The sequence below is a fragment of the Nannospalax galili genome, unplaced genomic scaffold (assembly GCF_000622305.1).
Source record: "Nannospalax galili isolate Female #2095 unplaced genomic scaffold, S.galili_v1.0 scaffold518, whole genome shotgun sequence".
NCBI classification, from domain to species: domain Eukaryota; kingdom Metazoa; phylum Chordata; class Mammalia; order Rodentia; family Spalacidae; genus Nannospalax; species Nannospalax galili.
In genome coordinates this window covers 1,436,598-1,460,795 of record NW_008342851.1, presented here as the reverse complement: position 1 = coordinate 1,460,795, position 24,198 = coordinate 1,436,598, and the positions used below count along the sequence as shown (strand labels likewise).

The following is a 24,198-nucleotide window of genomic DNA, read 5'->3' as shown; positions in this document are numbered from 1 at the left end:
ACAGACTGCAGATTAGCTCAGCAGTTGAGAGAAGAGAAAAACTCAGGCACTTACAGAGACTGTGCTGCTGGGTGTGTTTGTCCCATAGCCTGAGGAGGGAAGAGAGGCCAAAGACCAGCGGCGTCCATCCGTCCTGTGGACAAAGGGAGTTTGGTTAAGCCAGCTGTAGAGTACTGATACCGAGGAACCCCAGAGAACCCAAGGGACCTGGAGTATTTTTAGTCAAACAAATGACATAAACATAGTCTATGAGGGTGTGGGAATGCTCAGGGTAAACAAACATTATACAGAAGGTTGACTTTTATTTAAACTCAATCAATACACCCAAACAAGTAGAAAGTGAATGGGTTGATCCATAGTATTGATCTCTCACTAATACGCTTTGACAAAATGAATGCAGGGGGATAATTACAGTGGTCAGACTCAGCAGATTCAAAGGAATGCAAGCAGAAAGGAGGGAGGGAAAACATTCTATGTGGGAACTGATAACAGGTCGATGATCTTCACAAGGATCTGGACTCCAGCAGGGGCCAGAGCCTAGAGGAGGCACAAGGCTGCCTAAAGGCTTTCTACCTCCTATTTCCAAGGAACAGTTCTATTCATCACACAGGGATGGCGGATGCAGTAGGCTCCTGCTTACTTCACATTGAAGTGGCAAATAACTTTAGCAGTAAGAAAGTGACTATTGGAAGCTCAGGCTCTGGGAAGTTATTGCTTTCTGACATGACCTGGCTTCATAAAGTATTGGAGCAAAGGCCATCTGAAGAGTTTCTGAGCACACAGCAGGCTCTGGCCAGTCACCATAAGGGCAGAAGGAACGATTCTCGACTCATAATAGAAGTTAACAAAAAGAGTGAGTCTCCTGCACTGGTCTTAGAGACCTGCTGTCAGGGACCTTAAAGAAAATGGTTTTCATCCTCAAATGGTGATTGAATGGTGGCTTTATGAGTTGGACTGTGGTATGAATCAGGTCACTCCAAGGGTCTAAGATGAGTTAATGTAGCAGCCACGAGTGGCAATACTGCTGTGATGTCAAGGGGTCACCTCAGAGGAAATTTCTAGGGGTTTCTGGTATTCCAGAGCTTTATTAGAAATTTCAAAGCAAAGGCAGGCAGATCTTTGTGAGTTCAAGGCCAGCCTGGTCTACATAGTGAGTTCCAGGACAGCTAGGGCTACAGGGTAACCCTGTCTCAAAAAAGACCAAAAAAAAAAAAAATCATAAACATTGCCAAAACAAACACACGTAAATTTGCCAAGGGACAAAACAGGAAACACACTTTATTAAAAAGCAGTATTATATTCTTAGATACAGTATCATATATAGGCTTTCTGTAATTTATGATTATATTAATTTAACAAGTGAGAGACAACCACAGACAAAGTTTAACAGAGACACATTCACAGTAAGCTGAAGTTGAGGTCAGGAAATTCAAAAACATTAGACTTGAATTTGAGAAACCACAATCAGATGTTGATGTGGAAAACTGCTATTATAGCCGGACAGTCAAGAAAAATATTACTATAGGCTACCGTGGATGTTACCTCCAAAAATGTACATGGTCCACAAAGACAAGATGGAAAAAATTGAGTGGACAAATCACAGAACGACTACAACACTAAGATTTTAGTGAAATTTACCTGTCATTTCTGTGACCACGATTGAAGTACAATTGAATTAAGTATTTAAAAAGAAAAAGAGGAAGCAAAATGTTTATAAACATACCAGAGAAAAGGAACCAAAACTAGATCATATCTAAATATTTTTACATAAATGAAAATATTTATCAAGAAAATAATCATAATACACTTGTAAAATAACAATCAGTTAAACAATTGTATTTTATTTGGCTGTTTATTAAAGTCTTTAAAACCAATACCTGAAATTTATATTTTAACCACTTCCAATTTGGAAAAGAAAAGGATATGATTTTAAGAGAATTATTCAGTCCATTTAATAGCAATTATCAGAAACTAGTCTCTGGAAGGAGTGAGGGACACAATTTCCCCTACCGTGATTTTGTTTTGTGATTCATTAACTCTCCTTTCCCTCAGGTATAAACGGACATATTTCAGATGGATGAACAGTTCCAAGAGGAGACAAGTTCTTATTAGTTCTGAAGCATAAATTACGTTTGCTTAGTCCAGAAAACACATAACTAGAAAGATGTTTATACAAGAATGTGCTCAATACTCAGCACAGCCATCAACCAGAAATAATTCATGTCTCATAAAGTTCCCTAAGTTGTCTATGTCTATTTACTCAAATGGAACAAAAGAACCATTGTACTTTCATTACCATGACAACCACACATCAAACGTTACTATATATGCTATATGTAGTACTTAAGGGAGAATCTGCGATTTTTCTGAGGAGGCTATCACACTAGTTCAGTTTGGATCTGACCAACGATGTGCAGTAGCTACCAATAAAATGTTACCTGAAGACAACACCACATTCTTCCCAAAGCAGCAAAGCTTTTTTGAAAAGATTCTTCCTTGTGGGTGGAAATCTCAATGTCACATTAAGTAAAAAGTAGGAGGGGAACATCTGATGGGAACATGGGACACAAAGAGATTGGCCAACACACACACACACACACACACAACTCACAAAAATCTAGATTCATGTAGTATACAACAAGGAAAGAATGAAAAGATGTGATTTGGATTCCAACCTGGCTATTTTAACTGCATTAAGAGGAAGCAGGTTGATTCCTTTAATAATTATGGTCACTTGGAGCAATACATCACATACTCCAGTTCATGTTGGTACAAAATGAACCACAACAATATAATGTAACCAACTAAAATCAACTCCAGAAAGAATTACAAGACTAAACTAGGAGGTTGCCCTGGTCAACAGGCTTCAAGGGTCTACTTTATCTAGTAGTTTGCTTATTGACATAAATTTTGCAATTTAACCAGACAAATAACACTTAGGCAACTAGGAGAGGCTGAAGGCATTGACTGAAGGACTAGATTTCCAATGAAAGCAAAAGCAATTTGTAATACACAAACTTCCCAGTTTCTGGAAAAGGTAGGACATTATTGCTCCATATTAACCATCAAGGGAAAATGTTAAATAATCCACAATTAGATGGACTATGGATCACACAGATTGAGTAATCTTCATTCAAAGTTCTTGGGACCAGAAATATTTTAGATTTGGACCTTTTAATATTTTTTGGACTTTTTAGAAATATTTACAGAACCAATTGGTGAACATACTTAATCATAAGTATGAAACTTCTTTGCACATCTTGTTGCAGCTCAGAATGTTTCAGTGGTGCTCAAAATGTTTCAGATTTGGGGGCTGATAAGATGACAAAAGTATTTTCCATGCAAGCCTGATGACCTAAGTTTGATCCCTGGAACCCATACATGCGGTGGCACGAATGCATTTGCGTGTGCATGTGCGTGCGCGCGCGCGCACACACACACACACACACACACAAATAGTAAAAAATTTTAACCAAAACGTTTCAGATTTTGGAGTAGTCTGGATTTCAGATTAGGTATTATATGTACTGCAATGAGTGCTATGATAATGTTTCCTAGCTCCAAATAAAATGTAACACTGCAATATCCATTTCCCCCCTTTTTTATAAACTCAATATGTAAAAACTAACTTGATAATTTTACTCTTAAATCTGAATTATAAAATATGGTGTGTGTTGTCATACTTTATAGTCTATAATTGGACTATTATGTTACTGAGGTGTAACAGGAGATTTTTATCACACTGAACAAGTGAGGTCAGAGAAGATTAATAAGTCTGACCTTTGTGTCTTCACTCCAGAATGATTTCAAAGATATGGCAACAGTTCCTCTATTGGGCTAAATTTATAGAGCAATAAGATGTGAAGATCTCAAGCTGGCATTGCTTCTTAAAGACTGAGAAACACACAGTAAATGGAAGGTAATGGCGAGCTGGCAGGGGCTCCACATTTCCTGAAGAAAAATCAGTTCTAAAATGGGAGGAATTAGCAGAGGCTAGATAGAAAATGCCAATTTAGGGCTGGAGAGATGACTCAGCAGTTAAGAGCACTAGCTGTTCTTGCAGAGAACACAGATTTGATTCCCAGCACCCACCTGCAGCTAACAGCTGTCTGTAACACCAGTTCTGGGGGAATCTGATGCCTTCTTCTGACTGCCAAAGTTACACGCAGGCAATACACTCATATATATCTCTCTCTGTGTGTGTGTGTGTGTGCGCACGCGTGTGTGTGTATGTGTGTGTGTGTGTGTGTGTGTATATATATATATATAAAATAAAAATTTTTAAAAATTTAAAGAAAATGCCAATTTGATTTTCATAAGGAACACAAGATACTATTTACCTGAATAACAGTTTAGGATGATGATCATTCATGCCCTAATCAAAATTAATACTTTTTGAACAGTGTGGAGGGAGTTCCAGCTGGAAGTTCATGCGAAATAAACCAGAGGTCTCCTGTGATAATCTCTTGTCACGGTTTATGGTTTATTTGTCAAAGATTAACATGCTTGGAGGGTTGTGTATTTTTTATAGCACAGAAACCAGATTCATCTGTCCTTCAGTCTTCCACTTAATTATTAGATTCTCTTCATTTTAATAAATCTGGCAGGATTAAAAGACTGTGATTTCTGCTATGTTTTAATGCATGCTGTAACGAGATTTGCATCTCCTTATTATTTGGGGTAATTAAACATACCCCTCCCCCTTTAAGAGATGTAGTTTAAAGATTACAGGGGGGGCTTGTTTATTAACTTTTATAGGATTTTCCCCCTTTGGAATAGTGAGCCATCATGAATTAATATTCACTGGACAAATGTTCTAGGGCAGGTTAGGCTCTGCAATGCTTTTGTAGTATAACAGTTAAAAGAAATTCTAAAGGAAAAAAAGTTGGGACTTGGGAAGACCCAGGTGTAGGTCTCAGCAAGCTCCTTGAGGAGGAGTCTTCATCCCACTCATACCCTCCCCACAGTGGGATATGCAGAGATCTTGAGCATATGATGGAAATGTCTACAGGAATGAAAGAACAAACATTTCTTCGTGGCTTGGGACTTACAGTGGAATCTTAATCATACAGAATTCTGAAAATTCTGCTGGAATCTTAATTATACATAATTCTAAAAATCCTTTTCTCCTGGATTTCATAATATAAAATGTATCACATGCTGACGTGTGCAGGAGAATCTTATCACACTGAACAACTGATAAGATTCTGCTCATTGGTGTGTTGAAGAACAAATACATTTATAACATACTTCTGTAACTTTTTAAATTTCATTTTAAATTCACTTTGGGATACAGTTAGATCTCAGAGAAATTCTTAACAAATAAATGGAACATCCAGACCATAAACTAAATTTATTCTGAATATTTAGAGACCTGAATAGACAGGTTGCATTTCATTTTTTCCCAAGTGGAGGAGGCAAGGTATCTATGTGAGAGCAGTGAATGTGGGGTGGAGACCAGAATCTGACTGGAGGAAGCACATTGATTTAGAACACACAAGAGATGTCTGGGGCCACAGCAGGAAACCAGCTCTGAAGAGCTTAGATATTAGAGACCACTTCCTCTTGACTCAGTTCCCCAAAGGCAGAGGCGTGGTACCCAACTTTAAGTATGACATTAATAGAAAGAGAACACAGAAATATCCTAGTAGTCCAAGCATTGCTTTTTTTCAGATCTGTCACTCAATTGTTGGCTTAATGCTCCCAAATAGAGAGGCCTCTCCAAATTCATACCTTGTAATCCAAAGTCTCATTTTTGTAACATGCAACGAAAGTTTGCACTAGGACACAGATATATTAAAGCCTCTAGAACATTAGCTCAGAAAATTTAGTAAAACCTGTTGAGGATGAAGCATGTATAGGCATATTGTACAGATGGGAGAAAACAGAGAGAGGTCACATTCCTGCCCTCACAGGGACTCGGCATCTAGCAATGGATCAAGAGAGATCGTCTAACTCTTAATATAATGTAAAAATCATCATTAAATCTGTTAAAGAGGGTATGTTCTAGTAAAATCCTCTGGCCAGGAGCTTTGGAGAAGGTCTTATGTAATAATGAACAGGGTTTCACAGGCCAAAGGCTGGAAGAGTGAGACTTAGAGCAGTGGGAAGGGGGCTGTGAAATGGGATTCCCTGTGAAACACTTTATGGCTCCATTCATGAGCAGTCCTTACCTCCGTGCAAATGAAAAATGGGCTGAGGCACTGGGGGAGAAATTTCTTGGACTATCTTGAGGGCTATTTCCTAGGGAGAGAAAAAGAGAAATGAACAGCATAATTTTGTTTTTGTACCATTATCCACATCCAGAATCTTCTCAGTAATCCATTTCTTTACACCTCTGCAAAATGTCATTTCCTCTAATAATGTTTTAGTTTTGCCTGGAGCAGGGATCTGGGAAGCAGGGGATAAATACCGAGTTCCAGCACAGTTTTACAAGTGGGGAAGACATATGAATACACACATTCACCCCTATCACCATGCCACAGTCCTCCAGATATTTAATAACCTAAGCATTTCAGTCTGTACAATAATGACTCATAAATGTCTTGGTTTAATCCTCACGATATGACATTTCAGTAAACAGGATGGATAAGCACAGGCCTCCATGGGGGGGCTTTTTGGGGGGGAGGGAGGCAGCCTTAGTAAAAAGCCTATGTTCTTAAAAATAAATGCTTGTATTCCAAAATGCACATTTAAAAGATGGATGTGTCAGAACTAGTCATAAAATACAACGGTGAATCCAGCCATCTGGGTCTAGTTCTAAAATGTCCCAGGCTTAGCATCACTGGAAGACCCAGCAGTATTACCCCTTGTCAATATTTTCTTCAACAATCTCTGTGTCTCTAAGCAGCTGGAATGTGACCGGGCAGGCTGATTCTAAAAGCCATGGCCACATGGAGATGGCAGCACGTGTCTCTTCACTGTCCTTCCAAGGCAGAGAAGAGGGCTGATTGCTCACTGGAAGGAGGGCAGCTCCCACGGGGCTTGTTACTTTCTCCATTAGCCCACTCAACCTGCTGCTGATCATTGACAAAGCTTGGCAGGCAGCTGGCGAGGGCAAGTTCAGGACACTCCAGACCATGCTGCTTCCCTCTGCATGTTTAATTAGAGTCTCAGAATTGTCTGAGGACAACTTGGGACTGTAGCTGGTTTTAGTAAGGAGGTGAGAAAAGGCTGCAAAGTGTCCTATACTTTCATGAAAACTGGAAAACAGATCAGGAAGATATATTTCATCCCTGACAGCAAACCAGTTGCCACATCATTGGCTCCTTACTTAAAGTGACCCCTGTAACCAGGTCTGAGGAATGCAAGCTTCCACTTTTAAGGCACACTTGGCTGTAAAGGTAAACAATTTATTATTAGTGTGTAGAAAGAACAGACTAATACATCAAGGAGGGTAAGTTTAGTGTTACCTTGAGAACTTCTAGACAGCCTAACATCTTCACTGAAATTTTTCAATTAACTTAAGGCTGCAAATTTTATAGTGTTGTCTTTAACAGATGCTATTAACTTTATGACAGCACAATCAAAGCCATTCAACAGGGAAGCCATGAGAAGCGGTTTCTTTATAAAGAGAACCAAGGAGCATTTCCTCTGCTGCAATGAAATTTATCATGCCTTTGCATCTGGTGTTCCCTGGACGCCTGGAGAATAGATTTTGCTTTTGCCATCCAATAATCCAGGATTCATTTTGTCTGTTTATCTACACAGCAAAATTAAGTTATTTTTTCACTTCTCTCAATAGCCTTTATTCTCCCACACTTAACTTAGGTTGTTTATGACTCTTTACATTCCTTAAAAGCTCTTGATAATTTCAAGATGGCTAAAAACCTTTGTTTCTAAAGGGGATAATAGAATGCTTGAAATCATTGTATGGATTATTTTTTTTAATTTGGGAAAAATAATCACTTTGCTTGCAAGAGGACAAACTGCCGGTAAATTATTAGTTGCAACAAAAACAACCACTTACTTGAAGCCAAGACATTCTGAAAACAGTCTTTGCTGCCTCATTCATAAGAATGAAATAAGACCAAGGACACCTGGCTCGGTTCCTAGCCTGCATGCTACGTACAGAAAGCACTAAATCAGGAGATTCTTTAGAGAATTTAATGACTGATCTCTGTGAAGCCAGGTAGCATTTTATAAAACTGTATATTTACAAACTATATTTTACAAATACATATTTAAGAATGAAATGTGGTACTTTGAATAAGAATGTCCCCCATAGGCGCCAAGTATTTGGACATTTTATCCCATTTGTGGTACCATTTGGAGAGGCTTTGGAGGTGTGGCCTTGCTAGAGGAAGTGGGTCACAGGGGGCAGGCTTTGAGAGTTCTTAAGCCTTGCAGGATGTCTAGTCACTCTCTGCTTCCTGTGCCTGCTTGAAGATGTGAGCACTTAACTTTCTGCTCTTGCTCTCACCACCTCACCTTGCCTCCCACCATGATGGACTCTAATCCCTCTGGAACTGTAAGCTCAAATAAACCCTTCTTCCTATAAGTTTCCTTGGTCATGATGTTTTATCACAACAACAGAAAAGTAACTAATACACACATATATATTTACAAATACATATATATATATATATAGACACACATACATATACATACACACACACATACACACACACACACATTAAGACAGGGTCTCCCTGTAGCCCCAATTGTCCTGGAACTCCCTATGTAGACAGAGCTGGCCCTGATCTCACAGAAATCTGCCTGCTTCTGCCTCCTGAGTGCTGGGATCAAAGGCATGCACCACCACACCCAGAAAATTGTTATATATTTTATAATGTATGGTGACCTTTTACCTTGAGAATAAATGGACACAGATACATAGAGGAAGGCAGATTTAACTCTGCTCTTAAAAAGAAATCAGGGCTGCCATCAATCATCCCCAGAGTTTGTCCTCACATACTGGGCTGCCGTTTCAGGTACATCAATTGAACATTTTCCTGATTTTCTTCTCATTTGCTCCTTTACTGTTATGAAACTAAACCCTGGATTCTTAGATCTCCCATCCCAAGACTACAGAGCCATCTGCATATTTTAAAGACTGCAGATTTTTCTTCTTTTCATGTAGGCTGAAAAACACAGCTGAAATGTACACAGGCATAACATACAGAGTCATGTGTTGCTTAAGTAGAATATTCCGAGAGGTGTTGTTGGGCATTCTTGTCAATGTGTGGACGTCACAGAGTGAACTTCAACAGACTAAAATGACAACAATGTCAGCAGGTGATGTAATGCTGTGGAACTGCAGCTGCATATGTGGTCTATGTTTTGACAGCAGTGTCAACAAGGTTTGCTAAAATAATGGGACTGTGTGGAAAGAAGGGGGGATGCTGCTGTGTGCTGCTGTTATGACTGTCTTATCACTAGAGATCTCGGAAACATCATAATGTCTCAGAGACAATGATGGGAGTGGAGGTAGGGCTATGATAGCTGAGGCTTCCTAAAGTACAGAGACAGTGACTCAGTCAGAAGGCAGTTCAGTAAGCTTAGGTAAGAGGAGAAATAGGAGGAGACTTCAGGGCATGTCAGAAAACAGCTCAAACATTAAGGCAGTATCAGGGACTAGCTCTCCAGCTGAAGCACATGCTGACTGGCAAAGCACCTGTGAACTATGTTTACTAACTAGTGGGAGGCCTTACAGATGTTTGGATGCACCAGAGGAGATAGGGCTGGACCAACTTATACAAGATCAAGAGAAAGAATACTCTAGTGGGCAAACCAAGCCTGATTGGTGATGTGTTAGAGATGAAAAAGAGAATCCAGGAAGGGTAGACTGGCAGAACAACATGGTTAGCCCACTGCTAGGGAATCCTGAAAGGTAAGTGGGGTTGTGGTGGTAACAGATGAAAAGTGTAAATGAGCATTGTACAGACATGTGTCATGTGTTGAAGAAAATTCAATTTTCCTTAAGAAAATTTAAGATTATCAGATTAGATATGTAGAAGTCAACCTTGAAGGTCTTTGTTCTTATTTGAAATAAAAATTGATTTCTATTTGGTCTGTCAGGGTTTCACAGCACTGCACTGTTTTGTGATACAATGCCCACAATGCTGCTAATTTAGGACAGATCAGTTAGAATTCACACCGTCTATGTTCTTAACTCAGAGACGAAGTCCTGATGGTTAAACATGCACAGTGCTTCCTGCAAAGAGAGAGGGAGATGGATTGAAACTGGAGTCCTACACATGACCTTCACTCCTCACAGCGCTGCTCTCTGTATTCATCCACCCATCTGCAAAGCAATACCTGAGAGACTCTCAAATGGAAACTGGTGCCAGTTCATTCTCTGCCCATATGTGCAGCACTTGCTTGTAACTCAGCCTGCTGCTCCAGGGATTTGCTGGCTTTTGGATGTTTGAGTGCTCAGACACTTTATGGACTGCCAGTATGGCTGCTGATGGCTCTGACCCGCTAAAGTAAGCCTCGGTGGTGGTCAAGCATCAGGCAGGTAATTAACACCAAGATCCCCACGGGGCAGAGGCACAGCTAAGCCGGCTAAGATGCAAGTGGTGTATGGAAGCCAAGCTTTACCTAACGGCGCTACACAGGGTGCCTCATTTTAGAGGCTGTTATTGTGAAGAAAGCGATTTCCAGATTAATTAAATTGTTTGATTGCTTTGTAATTAGGTTGGAGAAGTCCTGTGTCTTCACCACAGAGAAGCAAGCTGCAAATCTTCTTAAAAGGCATATGCTTTACCCACTATAGATTATTAATGTGCTTTTAATAGCTATCTGTTCACAAAATGACAGTTTCTGTTGCCTCAATTTTCTATCAGGGCAGGGGGAATCCAAGAACTAATGATCACTGCTATTTGAAACTCCTAGCGGATCAAAGAGTAAGCCCCCATTTGAATCCTCAGTCTCATTACTTGATGATCCCCTTAAATGAGCTGTGACGTTTCGCACAGTTACAATGAGTGTAATGTTTCTTAAGGCTTTGTAGATCTTCAGCAACACGTGGCCACTGCCTCAAAGCTTTACGACCAAATTGCACAAAGCTAAATCTAGGCTCTCCTTGCAAGATGAACACCACTGGAAGACTTACTTGGGCACCTCTAGCAGAATAAACTTTATGAAATCATAGTTGAAATCACCAGTGAACTAGTGGATCCCACTGGACCCTAACAGGTGATGTGTGAAGGAAAGTCAGAGATCTTCCTGTCACTTAGACACCTGTCTCAGAAACTGGCTCCTCTCCAGATATAATTGTAGAATATTAATTAAACCCGGGCAGCTGTTTAGGCACTAAATAAGGAATATCTTTGATTAGCTGACATTGGAAGTATCTCTGGCTAACCAGTGAAGTGTTCACTGAAGGCCAATGGATAAAAGTAAACTAATATATTTGAGTGCTCAAGTCAAGGGCAGATTATGCACAACACATTAATGCTTATAATGGGCACCGTCTCTGCCATAGCCAGTACCACTGCCCAGTGCTTGACTGAGTCAAGCAACAAAGGTTTATTAGGTTTCTACTGCACAGAAGGGAATGACATGATAAAGATGCTTCTAGCTCTTCTATGACCAATGGGCTGCAAGCAGGTAGGAGGGGAGCAAGGAGGTCAGTTAGAAAGCTGCCAGCACAGACAAGGGCAAGGCAACAGTTTGGATGTAGTGACTGCAGATCTTAGGGTGGTACTGGTGGCATAGCAAAGATGGTTTGTTGAAGCTGGGCAGTTAGCATGCAACGATGGCTTCTAGACTAGAGGACTAAGCAAATGGACAAACACTGGCAGTGGCTGGAGGTGGGGAAGGCTGAGGGAGGGCATAGTTTGGGAATATAAGACAATTTTGATTAAATCTTGAATACTTGGGTAGGTTTTTAGACTATCTGACTTATGAAGGCAACACTTCAGATCAGCAAATTACAATAAAATGCACTCATATTCCACACTGCATGCAGCTGTACGCACCGATGCTACACCTAGGTTTAGATGTTGTTCTCACAGGCAACATTAGTGTTACCTAAACACTTAATAATTCTATGATAGTTTTCTTACTATACTTGAGAGCAAATGAAATTTTTATCCACTTCACATTGCTTGATGCCTGACGAATTTTATGTTCCTGATTTGTTTTCAGACACTCAAACCAGTCAACAGAAAAGATTTGTAGGGAAGAAATGTTCCACGGGATAAATATTAAAATTCAGGCGATAACTGCAATTGTTTTATCTCCAGCCACCACCACAAGTTAAAGAAAATGGAATATGATAAGCATATTCAGCTCCATTTTTGTCCTCCTCTCTCCTATTTAGAGTGCTAAATGCTGATGAGGGACAAGCTCTGGTTATACACGCAGATACATAAAATGCATTTTATGACCCCAGTGCCTAACTTAGTTCCTGTTTGTAGTAAACTAGAAACAGTTGGGGTTTTCCCCCTAATTCAACTGGTATTAAGTTCTTATCATGCACAAAGTACTGAGCTACCCATGAGAACAGATTAAACAGGTGAACAAGATACAGGAGATAATAATCTACTGATAAAAGCAGATAATGTGTATCACCCATTCTAGATTCATCTTATAAAGCCCATCTTTACTCACTTGAAGAAAACATCTTCCTAAACAAAAGTATTTAAATGCATCAAAATTCCTTAAAAAAAAAAAAAACTTCTCTCAATTCATAGCAAACACAGTTTCACAACAGACTTGTTAGTGGACAGGTAATGTTTTTTAAGGAATGAGTGATGAGGTTATAAGGTGAAAAACATGTAGGGACTAGAAGAGAGACCCACTATGAGGTCAACATCTGTGTCATGAGACCCTCATAGATGTCTGTTGTCTCCATCCCACGAAGCCAATTCTCTGGAACTTGTGTCCTGTATGTGAAATGCGGTGGCATTGACACGAATCCCTTGGAGATGTGCTGTAATAGGTTCTTGAGAATGTTTTAGCTTTTCATTGACCCTTCCTTATTACTCTGAATTGATGTCACATCTCAAGGTGATCCCAAGTAAAGACTGGCGAATGTCAAGAGTGATGAAGAAAGTTGATTTTTAGCTGTATGTTTTCCTCCCATCTACAGTAACTCATCTTTCCAGCACTAGAGAGATTACTTTCACCCTTTGTTTAAAGTTCCTGAGCTGCATTTGTAAGGTCAAGGAAGGGAAGGCAAGAACACAGTCACTGTAACAGATATTTTCAACTTCCATGCAATCACATGAAACTCGATTCATTAGATAAATCGGAGATAATTATTAGTCCCTAACTCTGGGTAAGACTGAGTGAAAGATCACAGCAACGTGTACATGTTATTATTTTTTTCTATCTGACAGGAAAGGATTTCAATTCCTTAACATAATTAGACACAAAGTACTTCCCTTTTTACCTAGAGGAGGGGGGATGTTATCAGGAAATTGGTTCTTCTTAGACTGTTTGCTTCAATTGGTAATTTCAAGTCAGAGCAAAGGAATTTTAATGAAAGGCTGCATGTCTATACCGACTTCCTAAACTTAATCTAAAGGTGCTTCTTATTATAAACCCTTTCCTTTCAGTTCCTGTTAGGTAAAGAATGAATACTAAATTTAAGGTAGACCTGTTTAACAAATTTAAATGTTCCTTCTGGAATGCAGTATGTAGGAATTTTATGTAAAGAAGCAAGATATCTGCAACAGCTTTTCTTTTAAATAGTTAATCATTGTTCATGCTTGAAATCATCACAAACCTACTCCTTCACAATGAAATAATATGCAATGGATGGAGAATCGAACAAGTCAGAATTCTGGGTGTCAGTTCTCACAAACCACACAGATCTTGGAAATCCCAGACTCTGAGACTCTTCCTCCTTCAATATGTTTCTCACACTTGGCCTTTGCCTTCCCTTAGACTGATGAGGGACTCAACACAGGCTCCATATTAGAGTCAACTGAGAAGCTTTAAAAATGCTGATGTCCTGCCCTTGCTCCACTCCCTATGAATGAGGGGATTGTAGCAGGCTGCTGGGGCTGAGAAGCAACCTCAATTTCCCCCTGTACTGCAGGTCGGCTTACTGAATTTGCTCTTTAGATCTCTGGAGCAGGAAATGTTGGCATTTCATTTGTCCATTTCTGTCTACAACTCAGTCTCCCACTCTTATGGTATACTAGCTCAATGTCCCTTTTACATAGTCACCTCCCTCTTGACCTCTAAGTATTCTTAAAGCGGCAGTCAGACCTGAAATCCCTTCCCTATCAACCCAAACAAATAGTTTCCTGCCACGTTAGTGCTTTCGATTCCACCTGCCCACAGGGGCTCTCTTGAGTTAATAAAGTACAGCAATGCCCCCATATAAGCAGAAATTCCTAGGTCCCAGTGGACCCCAGAAACCACAACGAATAGTATCAACACTGTCCTGGTTAGCTTTCTATTGCTGTGATGAAAAACTGACCAAAACCAACTTAGGGAGAAAAGAGTCTATTTGGCTTACACTTTCCAATCACAGTTCATCACTGAGGGAAGCCTGGGCAGGAACTCACAGTAGAAACTGGGAGACAGGAACTGAAGGAGAGATCACAGAGGAACACTGCTCACTGGCTTGCTCCTCTGACCTGTGATTAGCTTGCTTTCTTATACAACCCAGAACCACCTGCTTATGGGTAGCACCACCCACAGTGGGCTGGGCCCCCTCACATCACTCAACAATCAAGAAAATGCCTCATAGACATGCACACAGGCCAGTCTGATAGAGAAATTCCCCAAATGAAGTGCCCTCTTCCTAGGAGTGTCAAGTTGACCACTGAAGCTGCCCAACACACACTATAAATATTGTTTCCCCTACTCATATACATCTTATAAATTAGGTGCCAGAATAAAGTACCAACGGTTTGGTTTAGATATAAAGTGTCTCTGTAAAAGATGAGTTGAAGGCGTGCTTTCCAGCTGATGGCGATACTGAGAAGTGACTAGATCATGAAGCCTTGGACCTAATCAGTGAATTCATCCATTGAGAAGTTCATAACTTAATGAGCTATTTGGAGGTAGGGCCTATTTAGAGGAAGTGTGTATAACTTTGAAGGGAATATGTTATTGCTGCGCTCTCTTTCTCTCTCTCCCTCTCTTTCCCTACCACCTTTCCTCTACTACTCCACCATGAATTGAGCAGCTTTCCTCTGCCACACTCTTCTTCCATGATTCTGCCAAGGTGATGCCCTCACCAGAGGCCCTTAATGATGTGACCAGTGACCATGGTCCACAATCTACAACTCTGAGCCAAGACAAACCTTTCCTCCTTTAAAGTGATTTCCCCAGGTATTTTTGTCATAGTAACAAAAATGCTAACATAACCACAGTAACTTCTATCATAGCATATGATCTTTTGTTTCCTTACTAAACAGAGAACTTCTGTCTTGTCACTCAAAGGAAGCACTTTTCAGCTTTCCTTTGGTTTATCTCAACTACAGACATTATTCAGGAAAATAAAGGATATTTAACATAAACTCTGTGATGCTGCAGACAGTGTACTGGCAAAGGGACATGGCTCATAAGACATGGCGGAGGGGGTGTACGTAAAGAGAGATAACTGATGCCCTGGGCAGGATATGGGGGAACAGCAAGAGATTTCATCATACCCTTCCAAGCATCAATTAAGAACTTAGAGTGTTTACTTCTGGAATTTCTATTTAGTATTTTTTGAACTGCAGTTGGTCATAGATAAATGAAGACACAGGAAGCAACCTCATGGGGAAGGCAGTAGCTCTGGCACAGCACAGCTATTGCTACTGTCTTCAAAATTCACCACACCCCCCAAGCTCAATGATGCATAATTCATATGTTCCTAGGTTAAGACTGAAAATATTTTCTAAAAGCAAAATATAGGGAGAAGAGCATTCATTAAACATGTTTGTACTTTCACTATTGATTTTGATCATTTTGCTCCAACCAGATCTCATTATAAACACTACCTAAGAATTTATTAATGAGACATGTGACTTAAAATTTGTGTGATTTATGTTCCTATTTTCTCACGGACACAATGTCTACTACTTCATCCATGTAAAATTAAAGCTGTTAAGTTTTTCTTTAAGTTAAAAAACTTTTTAAAAATTTATTGAGAATTTCATACATGCATATAAGGTATTTTGATCAAATCCACGTCCACTCCTTCCCCTCCAACTCCTCCCATATCTCCCCATCGCTTTTTCCTGAATAACTTCGTGTACTCTTTCTTCTTTTATTTTAAATGGGGCTTTTTGCTACTCTAACATCCCCCCCTCTGAAAAGGTAACCCTAAAATCTTTTAGGGATTTGATAAAAGCGCCCAAATACTTTTGACTAAAGCTGTTAAATTTATTAGGATAGTTAAAATCACAGCACCCAGTCTGGCTTCAACAAATGATTATCAAAATCAAAACTAAGGCCACTTAATCTAATAATGCAGAAATATGCTCTACATGGATCTGCCCATTGAGTCTGTATTATATTCATGTTCTGTGTGTGTGCCTGTGGGTTATGATATTTTTAGTAAAGAACCTTAAATAATATAGGTGTGATTGAGGGTAGCTTGTTCCAAAGCAAATACAACTCTGATGCTCTGTGTACACAATAGCAATCTTTAGAGAGTTATCTTATGAAATTATTAATCACATGTTGAATTGTTCTGTGATGTACTAAGCCAGGAAAATGTTGTGATTACTCTCCTAAAGAGTATATTACATTACAGTCTTGAAGGCCCTCTTTGAATGAAAATCTAAGAACACAAAAGGTGTATATTTGGGAATTTAAATCAGTTGACAGCTTTTACCAAGTCAATATAGACTAGACATATTAAATTCACAGGGTCAAAGAGGAATGATCCCCAGGTTCTCTTCAAGTAATGTTGTCAGCGATTGTGGATGAAATGGAATACTAACAATTCTGGGGACAGGGTTCAAGCCAGAGCTTTGTATTCTGAAAACAATCAAAAAATCAGAAATGGTTAGTGTTATGGCCAATAAAACATATGAATAAGTATTGAGCTTCCTTAGCCATCCTGGAAATGCAAATCAAAACTATACTGAGATTTCATCTCACTCCAATCAGAACAGCCATCATTAAGAAAATAAATGAGTGCTGGCAAGGATGAGAGGGGGACAATTATACACTATTGGTACGAATGAAAATTAGCTTTTCCACTATGAAGATCAGTATGGAGGTTCCTCAAAATAACTAAAAATAAAAGAACTACCATAGGACCAATTCCAGTACTCCTGGGACTACAGCTAAGGAACCTAAGTCAGCATACCACAGAGATTCTGCACATCCACATCTATTGCAGCACTCCTCCCAGAGCCAAGTTCCAGAATCAGCCCTCGTATCCAACTGATGAATGAACAAAGAAAATGTGGTATACATACACAATGGAGTTCTGTTCAGGCATAAAGGGGAACAAAGTTACATGATTTGAGAGAAAGTAGGTGGAAATGGAGATGATCTTGTTAAGCAAAATACACAAGACTCTGAAAGATAAAAGTTTGTTTTATATCATATGTGAAACCTAGGTTACATGAGTGTGTGTGTGTGTCTGTGTGTGTGTATGTGTGTGTGTGTGTGTGATATGAAAGTAGGAGGTGTCTATATGGAAAAGGGACAGGCACTAGCAGGAAGTAGGTGGGGGACAGGAGAGGATTATGGAGAATGAATCTGGTCACAGTACTGGATATACTGGAATGAAAATGTCATTCTGAAATTCATCATTTTGGCCAATGAATATATACCAACAATTTTTTTAATGGTATCTGTGGGTGTTAGGTGAAAGGTAAGAGAGACAAATGTCTATCAAAGAACTGCCACATTTCCTTTTGTTGCATTGCAAAATGGCAAACCTTGACCACAGGGCCCTCACACACCAGGTTGGGGAGAAAGACTCAACAGAATATAAGGAACTCTGTACACTACAGAAATTGCAAAGCCCTGAATTCCAAAGGGGGGTCCCGGGTGGCTCCTCAGGTGTGACCTTCAATCTGGGTCTTGAAGAACAGTGGTGAAGAAGGAAAGTAAAAGGCAAGGCATATAGAGAGGCAAAGGAAACTGAGCAAGCAAAGGAACAGTCTCAGAAGTGACAGCACATGCTTAGATGTTTGAACTTTTTTACAAAAGCAATTCCACATACGTGGGAAAGAAAATACAAACAATTGAAGTAGGTATACAAAAAAGATTTATAATATTTCTGGCAACCTCTGAATTTCTTATTCTCTGAATCATTTAAACACCTTTTGGATGTTGTTCTAGGGGTGGAACCTACAACTTCACATGCTACACTCCAATCTCTAATTCAAACACTTTTGAACCAGGCTCTGTTCTAGACTTTGGGTCCTAGCCACTCCTCTACTATTGAGATGTAACCTCTTTTCAGAGGCCATACATGTACCCAGAAATACATCTGTATGTGAGAAATGTCCACATAAAACTTCTCCTAAATAATGTAGTATCTTATGTTTTATATGTTTTTAACTTTTAAAAGTCCTATATTAGATGGTTATTCTTAATAATCAATAACTTTCTGTGTTAACCCATCTAATTCTTTAGCCCATCATGTGTTAGTATCAAATAAAATTCTAATGTATAACATACCATAGTTTCTTAGTGGGTGTCTCTACTGATTTTGGTGTTTTACTGATTCACTGAGTTTCTGCTGAACATTTATATAATTAAATCCTGGTGCTAAGTTCCTAGAAGCAGAAATACTGTGTCCATGGATTGGTGTGTTGTCCATTTTGGTCCCTACACCTCAATCCCTCTCCAAGAACACTGCACTAATCTGGGCTCTCCCTGGGCATCCAGGGCAGCTTCCCTCAGAGCTAGCTAATTATAACATTTTCTTCAGATTTACTTAATTTGATAGATGGAATCACATTGTTTGTGATGTATCTCTTTACTGTTTCCCACTCTACCTAATAAGAAAATTTATTTATGGTATATGCATTCTGCTATGTATGTGAAGTGATTACTACAATCAAACTCATTAACATATGCATCATCTTCCTTAACATTGTTAGGTTATTTTGAAGGAAGTCGAGCCCCTTTTAATATGCTAAGCAGTTGAGTTTCTTGTACAGAAACCTGGTCCATTCTTCATTCCACCTGAATTCTTAGGTTTTCTCATGTTTTTTCCACATTGAAGCAATTCTGTTAACATGCTGAGGCTGCTTTTTTTTTTGTAAAAGACTGACTTTTTATTTTTTAGAGTGCATGTGTGCCCCTGGAGGCCAGAGGCACTGGATCCCCTGAAGCAGGAGGTTGTGACCTGTCTGATATAGGTTCTGGGGACCAAACTCAGGTCTTCTGCAAGGGCAGTTGTATTCATATCCACTGGCCCATCTCTCCAGCCCCTGAAGCTTTTTTTTCTTGCTTCTGTTTGTCCTTTAGTATATGGTAATCCTTCTGGAGAAAACTATTTTAAGCTTATCTGGCATTTTCCTTTATGACTATTAGGAAAGACTCTTTGGAAAGACTTTCCTTACTTGCAAAATTATTTCCTAAATGTATCCATATTGTCTTTATGATTTCTTTAAAAAAAAAAAAACCTAGATGGTGATTACGGTGTAAGGACTCAGGTAGTAGCCCAGGTTACCTCTTGCTCAATGATTAATCAGTGGACTTAATGACTGAATAATCTGCACTTTTCCCAAGGGTCCCCACAGGACACACCTGAGAGGGATGCCACCATGGTAGAATACTACGTGGAGCAAGGAAGGGTGAGGAGGGGATGATGGATGAAGGCTGGGGATTGCTGGAAGGGGAGGGGGTCCTCGGGGCAGAATTCCAGATGAAGCTCCTATTTTATCAAGTACTCCAGGTGCTTCATAGGCTCACTAGACCTCCAGAATCTTAGCCTTTGAACAGTGAGCTTAACCTTGGCTTCAGATTAAAATAGCCTGGGGAACTTGGGAAACCCCAAAGCTCAAGTGGCACAGCAAACCAATTAAGTGAGAATGGGGAGGAGGCAAGGGCGACATCAGTCATTTTTAAGGCTTCCCAGGTGATTTCAGTGTGCATTCAAGTTTCAGAAACACAACTTTAGATTCTGCTTTAAGAAAAAGGTAAATTTCACAGTTTAAGTTGTTCTCCAGCTTGACTATGTATCAGGATCTCTGGAGAGCCTTTAAAAAGATACACACTGATGCCAGGTCAGACACCTGAAGTTTCTGATTTAATTGGTCTGAGGCTTGGGTCTTTAAGCCCCACGGGTGATGCTATGTGTGCCAGTTTTCGAATCTACGCTGCAAGAATTCTCCCACTGTAAAGTGAGGCTCAATCTCCCAGAGGGCTGGGCCACCCTCTTACTCCACTCCTAGATCAAGGTGAAGCCTAAGAGTCCTTTCTTTAACTAGCTACCTCCTGCTGCAGCTGCTGTTCTGGGGACCCCAATGGGAAACACTCCCCTCATGTGTCACATCATGAATGTTCTACTTTGGGGAGAAGACATAATAAAATCCACATTAGCCTATTTTTTTCTTTCAAAATAGCTTCAGTGTAGAAGAGAGTAATTGTAGATAGGATATAGGAAGCAAGAGCATGCAGAAAGAAGAACCCCAGTTTTTATTTCTTGTAAAGTCCTGCACCAGTGACTTTGGCAGTAGAGAGAGGGTCTAGGTCTAAAACACACTTCTGAGGTAAAGTAGGAAGGGTACACTGAGAGATAATGCAGAGTATGGTGGCACACACCAGTAATCCCAGTGCTTGGGAGGTGGAGGCCGTGGAGAGATCAGGAATTCAAGGCCAGCTGGGGCTATATGAGATCCTCTCTCAAAAACAAAAGAAACAAAAAGAATTCTAGTTTGGGCCAGTAGGTAGATGATGTTGCTTTTGTAACAGAGAAGAAACAGATGTGAGTGGGATGCAGATGGAGAATGTCAGTAAACAGAAACAAGTGTCTGTGCTGGGGATAATGGTCCAGGCCCAAGATAAAACTGTGGAAAAGATCCATACACATACCCCAGGGTGAGAGAGGGCATGTGATAGAGCAAGTAACTCAAGGGATTCTCACAGTAACACTGGGTGAGAAAGCAAAAAGGTGCCATCAACAATGGAAATAAAGGGGGCTGGAGAGATGGCGCAGCGGTTAAGAACAGACTGCTCTTGCAGAAGACCCAGGTTTGAATCCCAGCACCCACATGGCAGCTAACAACTGTCTGTAACTTCAGTTCCAGGGGATCCGACAATCTCCTCTGACCTCCGCAGGCATTGCACGACATGGGTGCACTGACCTACATGCAGGCAACACATGCATACACATAAAATAAAAATAATAAAATATGTTTTTTAAAAGAATGGGAATAAAGATGGAGGAGATAAGGAGAAAGTTTCCATGGTCAGGTCTGCAGGCTGCACAGGCTGGTGGGTGTGTGTATGTGTTTGAAGTAGCCACTGGTTGTGGCTACTGGGATCAGATGATGGTGGGACCCCCACAGCGCAGCACCAGAACACCAAAATGTGAAGCCAACTGATCATCACCAATTAATCTTGGGCAATGTAAGACCTGCACTAGCTTCCCAGGGTATTTGAACAGGACCTGCTGTCTGCTTTACCAAGATATATAATAAAGATAATGAATAATAACATCTACATTTGGTTATTAAGCTACAATTTCAAAATCAGAAATTTCAAATGTTATATTAGTTAGTAATATCAGAGCATGATTAAAAAACCCTTTATTAAAAATGTGCTATCAGATGGAAAATATATAATTCTTAGTGAGAGGTTAGCTTTTATGTTTTATGTTACCCACTGGCTGGAAAACAAAATTTCAACTTTTCTCCTTCAGCTCAGAGGATTTACAAACTTGTAATCTTCACAAAGAATAAATTTACATAGGATATAAAGTATTATTTTTATTAGCATATAAATACACGAATGTATGAGTGTATTTTATTTTACTTATTTTATGACAGGGTCTTGTTATATAGTGTAGCTGGGTCACATGAGAAATCCTCCTGGCTGTACCTTTCAAATGCTGGGATTACTGTCTCTGATTAACATACATTAATTGTACATATTAATAGGGTCCTGTGCTATGTGCATGCATACAACACGCACTGCACAATATTTTTAATGAACATCCTTTTAGTAAAAAATAAAGGAAAGATTTCATTTGTTTTGTAATGCTTTCCAAGAGCAACTAAGATAAAACAAAAGACATTTTTACTCAGCCACAGCTGTCATAAAAAGCATTCTGGTCTTCAGTGAGATCCTGCATGACCCCCTGGCAAATGAGTGTTCTGGGCTGGATGTTAGGTAGTAGACTCTGGCATCTGCACATCCACCATGGGTCCAAGGCAACATTGAACCGAGGGGGAGCTGCAGTGCTGCTACTGATTCTGGGAGGTGCGACCCCTAAAACTGTGTAACTGCTTCAAACCACAGGCAGATGGTGAGAGCAGAAGCAATGCACACACGGGGCTTCAGGAAAACACTTAGAATCCATAGGAAGGAACTGCTCACTTTTTAAATAACTTTTGAAATCTGACACTAAAGTTAGCATAAAACCATGAGAGAGGACTTAAGAAAATATGTTTACTTACAAAAATGAAATGCTAACCCTTTTAATATGATTTTGTGATATTTTTCATTAGCCTGTTTTTAAAATGTTTTAAATTTTTATTTATTTTTATTTTATGTATATATGTGAGCACCTGCATGACTGTATGTGTGCCGTATAAATGTTTGATGCCTGTGGAGGCCAGAAAAGGCTGTTGGATCTCCTGGATCTCCATTGTGAGACACCATGTCGGTGCTGGGAACTAAACTGGGGTCCTGTACAAGAGCAGCACATGCTGTTAACTGTTGATTCATCTTTCCAGTCCCAGCCTATTTTTGATAGTGCAAATATGCATTATTTATTTTTAAAATATTTTATTATTTTCATTTTTTTATGTGTATGAGGGTATTGCCTGCGTGTATGTGTTCCAGTGTTGGGCAATGCCTGAGGGCATCAGATGCCCCAGAACTGGAGTTACAGACAGTTGTTAGTTGCCATGTTGGTGCTGGGAACTAAACCCAGGTTCTCTGCAAGAGCAGCCAGTGCTCTCACCTGCCGAACCATCTCTCTAGCCTGTAAATATGCATTTTAAAATTATAAGCCATATTTTTGTGCCCTGCTTTTTATATTTGGGTAATAGTTATAATTCTCCTATATAACATTAATTATTTCTGAAAAACTATTTTTTTCCTCCAGGCTGGAGGGATGGCTCAACATTTAAGAGTAGTCACTGCTCTTGCAGAGCACGAGGACACAGATTCAGTTCCCAGCACCTACATGGTGGCTAACGACTATGTGTTAACTTCAGTTCCAGGGCATCCAATTCCCTCTTCTGGCCTCCACTGGCATTGCACACATGGGTGCACATCATATATGCAGGCAAACCACTCATACATATGAAATAAAAATGAAAAAAAAATTTTTCTTGGTGCTGGGAGTGAATCCAGGGTTTACACTTGCTAAGAACACGAACTACACCCTCAGCCCCTATGTGATGATTTACACAGGTACAAACTGCTCTACTACACAGGATTACAAGTGAATCATCACTCTCCATACTATTTAAAGTTTATGTTAATTTCTATTTTTTATTATTATAAATAATATTGTAGCCAATGCTTTAAACAATCTGAGCTATTTTTAAATATTTTATTTATTATTTTTATTTTACATGTATGAGTGCATTTCCTGCATGTATGTTAGTGAACCCATGTTGTGCAATGCCTCAGAGGTCAGAAGAGGGCTTCGGATTCCCCTGGAATTGGACTTAAGGACAGTTCATAGCCTCCTGTGGGTGCTGGGAATTGAACCCAGGTCCTCTGCAAGAGCAGTCAGTGCTCTTAACTGCTGAGCCATCTCTTCAGCCTGATCTGAACTATTTTTAAGGTCATGATCCTCTGTGAAATGACTACACTTCCATTTATGTATGAAAATATCTATCAATATAAAAATTACCATGTTTATCTGTTAATATTTGTATCAAGTAAAACTGGTATCTCATTTTGATTTTCATTTATTTTATTAATGAGAGATCAAACTTTTCATTTGTTCACTTGTTTCTCTTTCCTCCTCTGTGAGTGGTCTGATCACATCCTTGGTGTATTTATTTAGCAGGACATTGGAGTTTTTCATACATGTATTTAAAGAATTAACAATATTAATACACTTGATACTGATACTTCCTCAATTATTTGTAAATGCCTTAATTTTACTTACAATGTTTTTAAACCTAGAGAATTTTAAATTCT

At 39.6% G+C, this 24,198-nt stretch overlaps 1 protein-coding gene across 8 annotated transcripts in view; it reads right to left on the bottom strand.

The window, feature by feature from the left end:
* The window catches only part of Mast4 (microtubule associated serine/threonine kinase family member 4), a 648,204-nt gene that overhangs the window by 74,634 nt on the left and 549,372 nt on the right, over positions 1 to 24,198 (bottom strand). For all 8 annotated transcript variants that reach the window (XM_029566302.1, XM_029566303.1, XM_017799580.1 and 5 more), the window contains 2 exons: positions 6,174 to 6,243; positions 55 to 133 (listed from right to left, as the gene is read on the bottom strand). In XM_029566302.1, the coding sequence (XP_029422162.1) occupies positions 55 to 133; positions 6,174 to 6,243 (149 nt within the window). The remainder of the gene's footprint in view (positions 1 to 54; positions 134 to 6,173; positions 6,244 to 24,198) is intronic.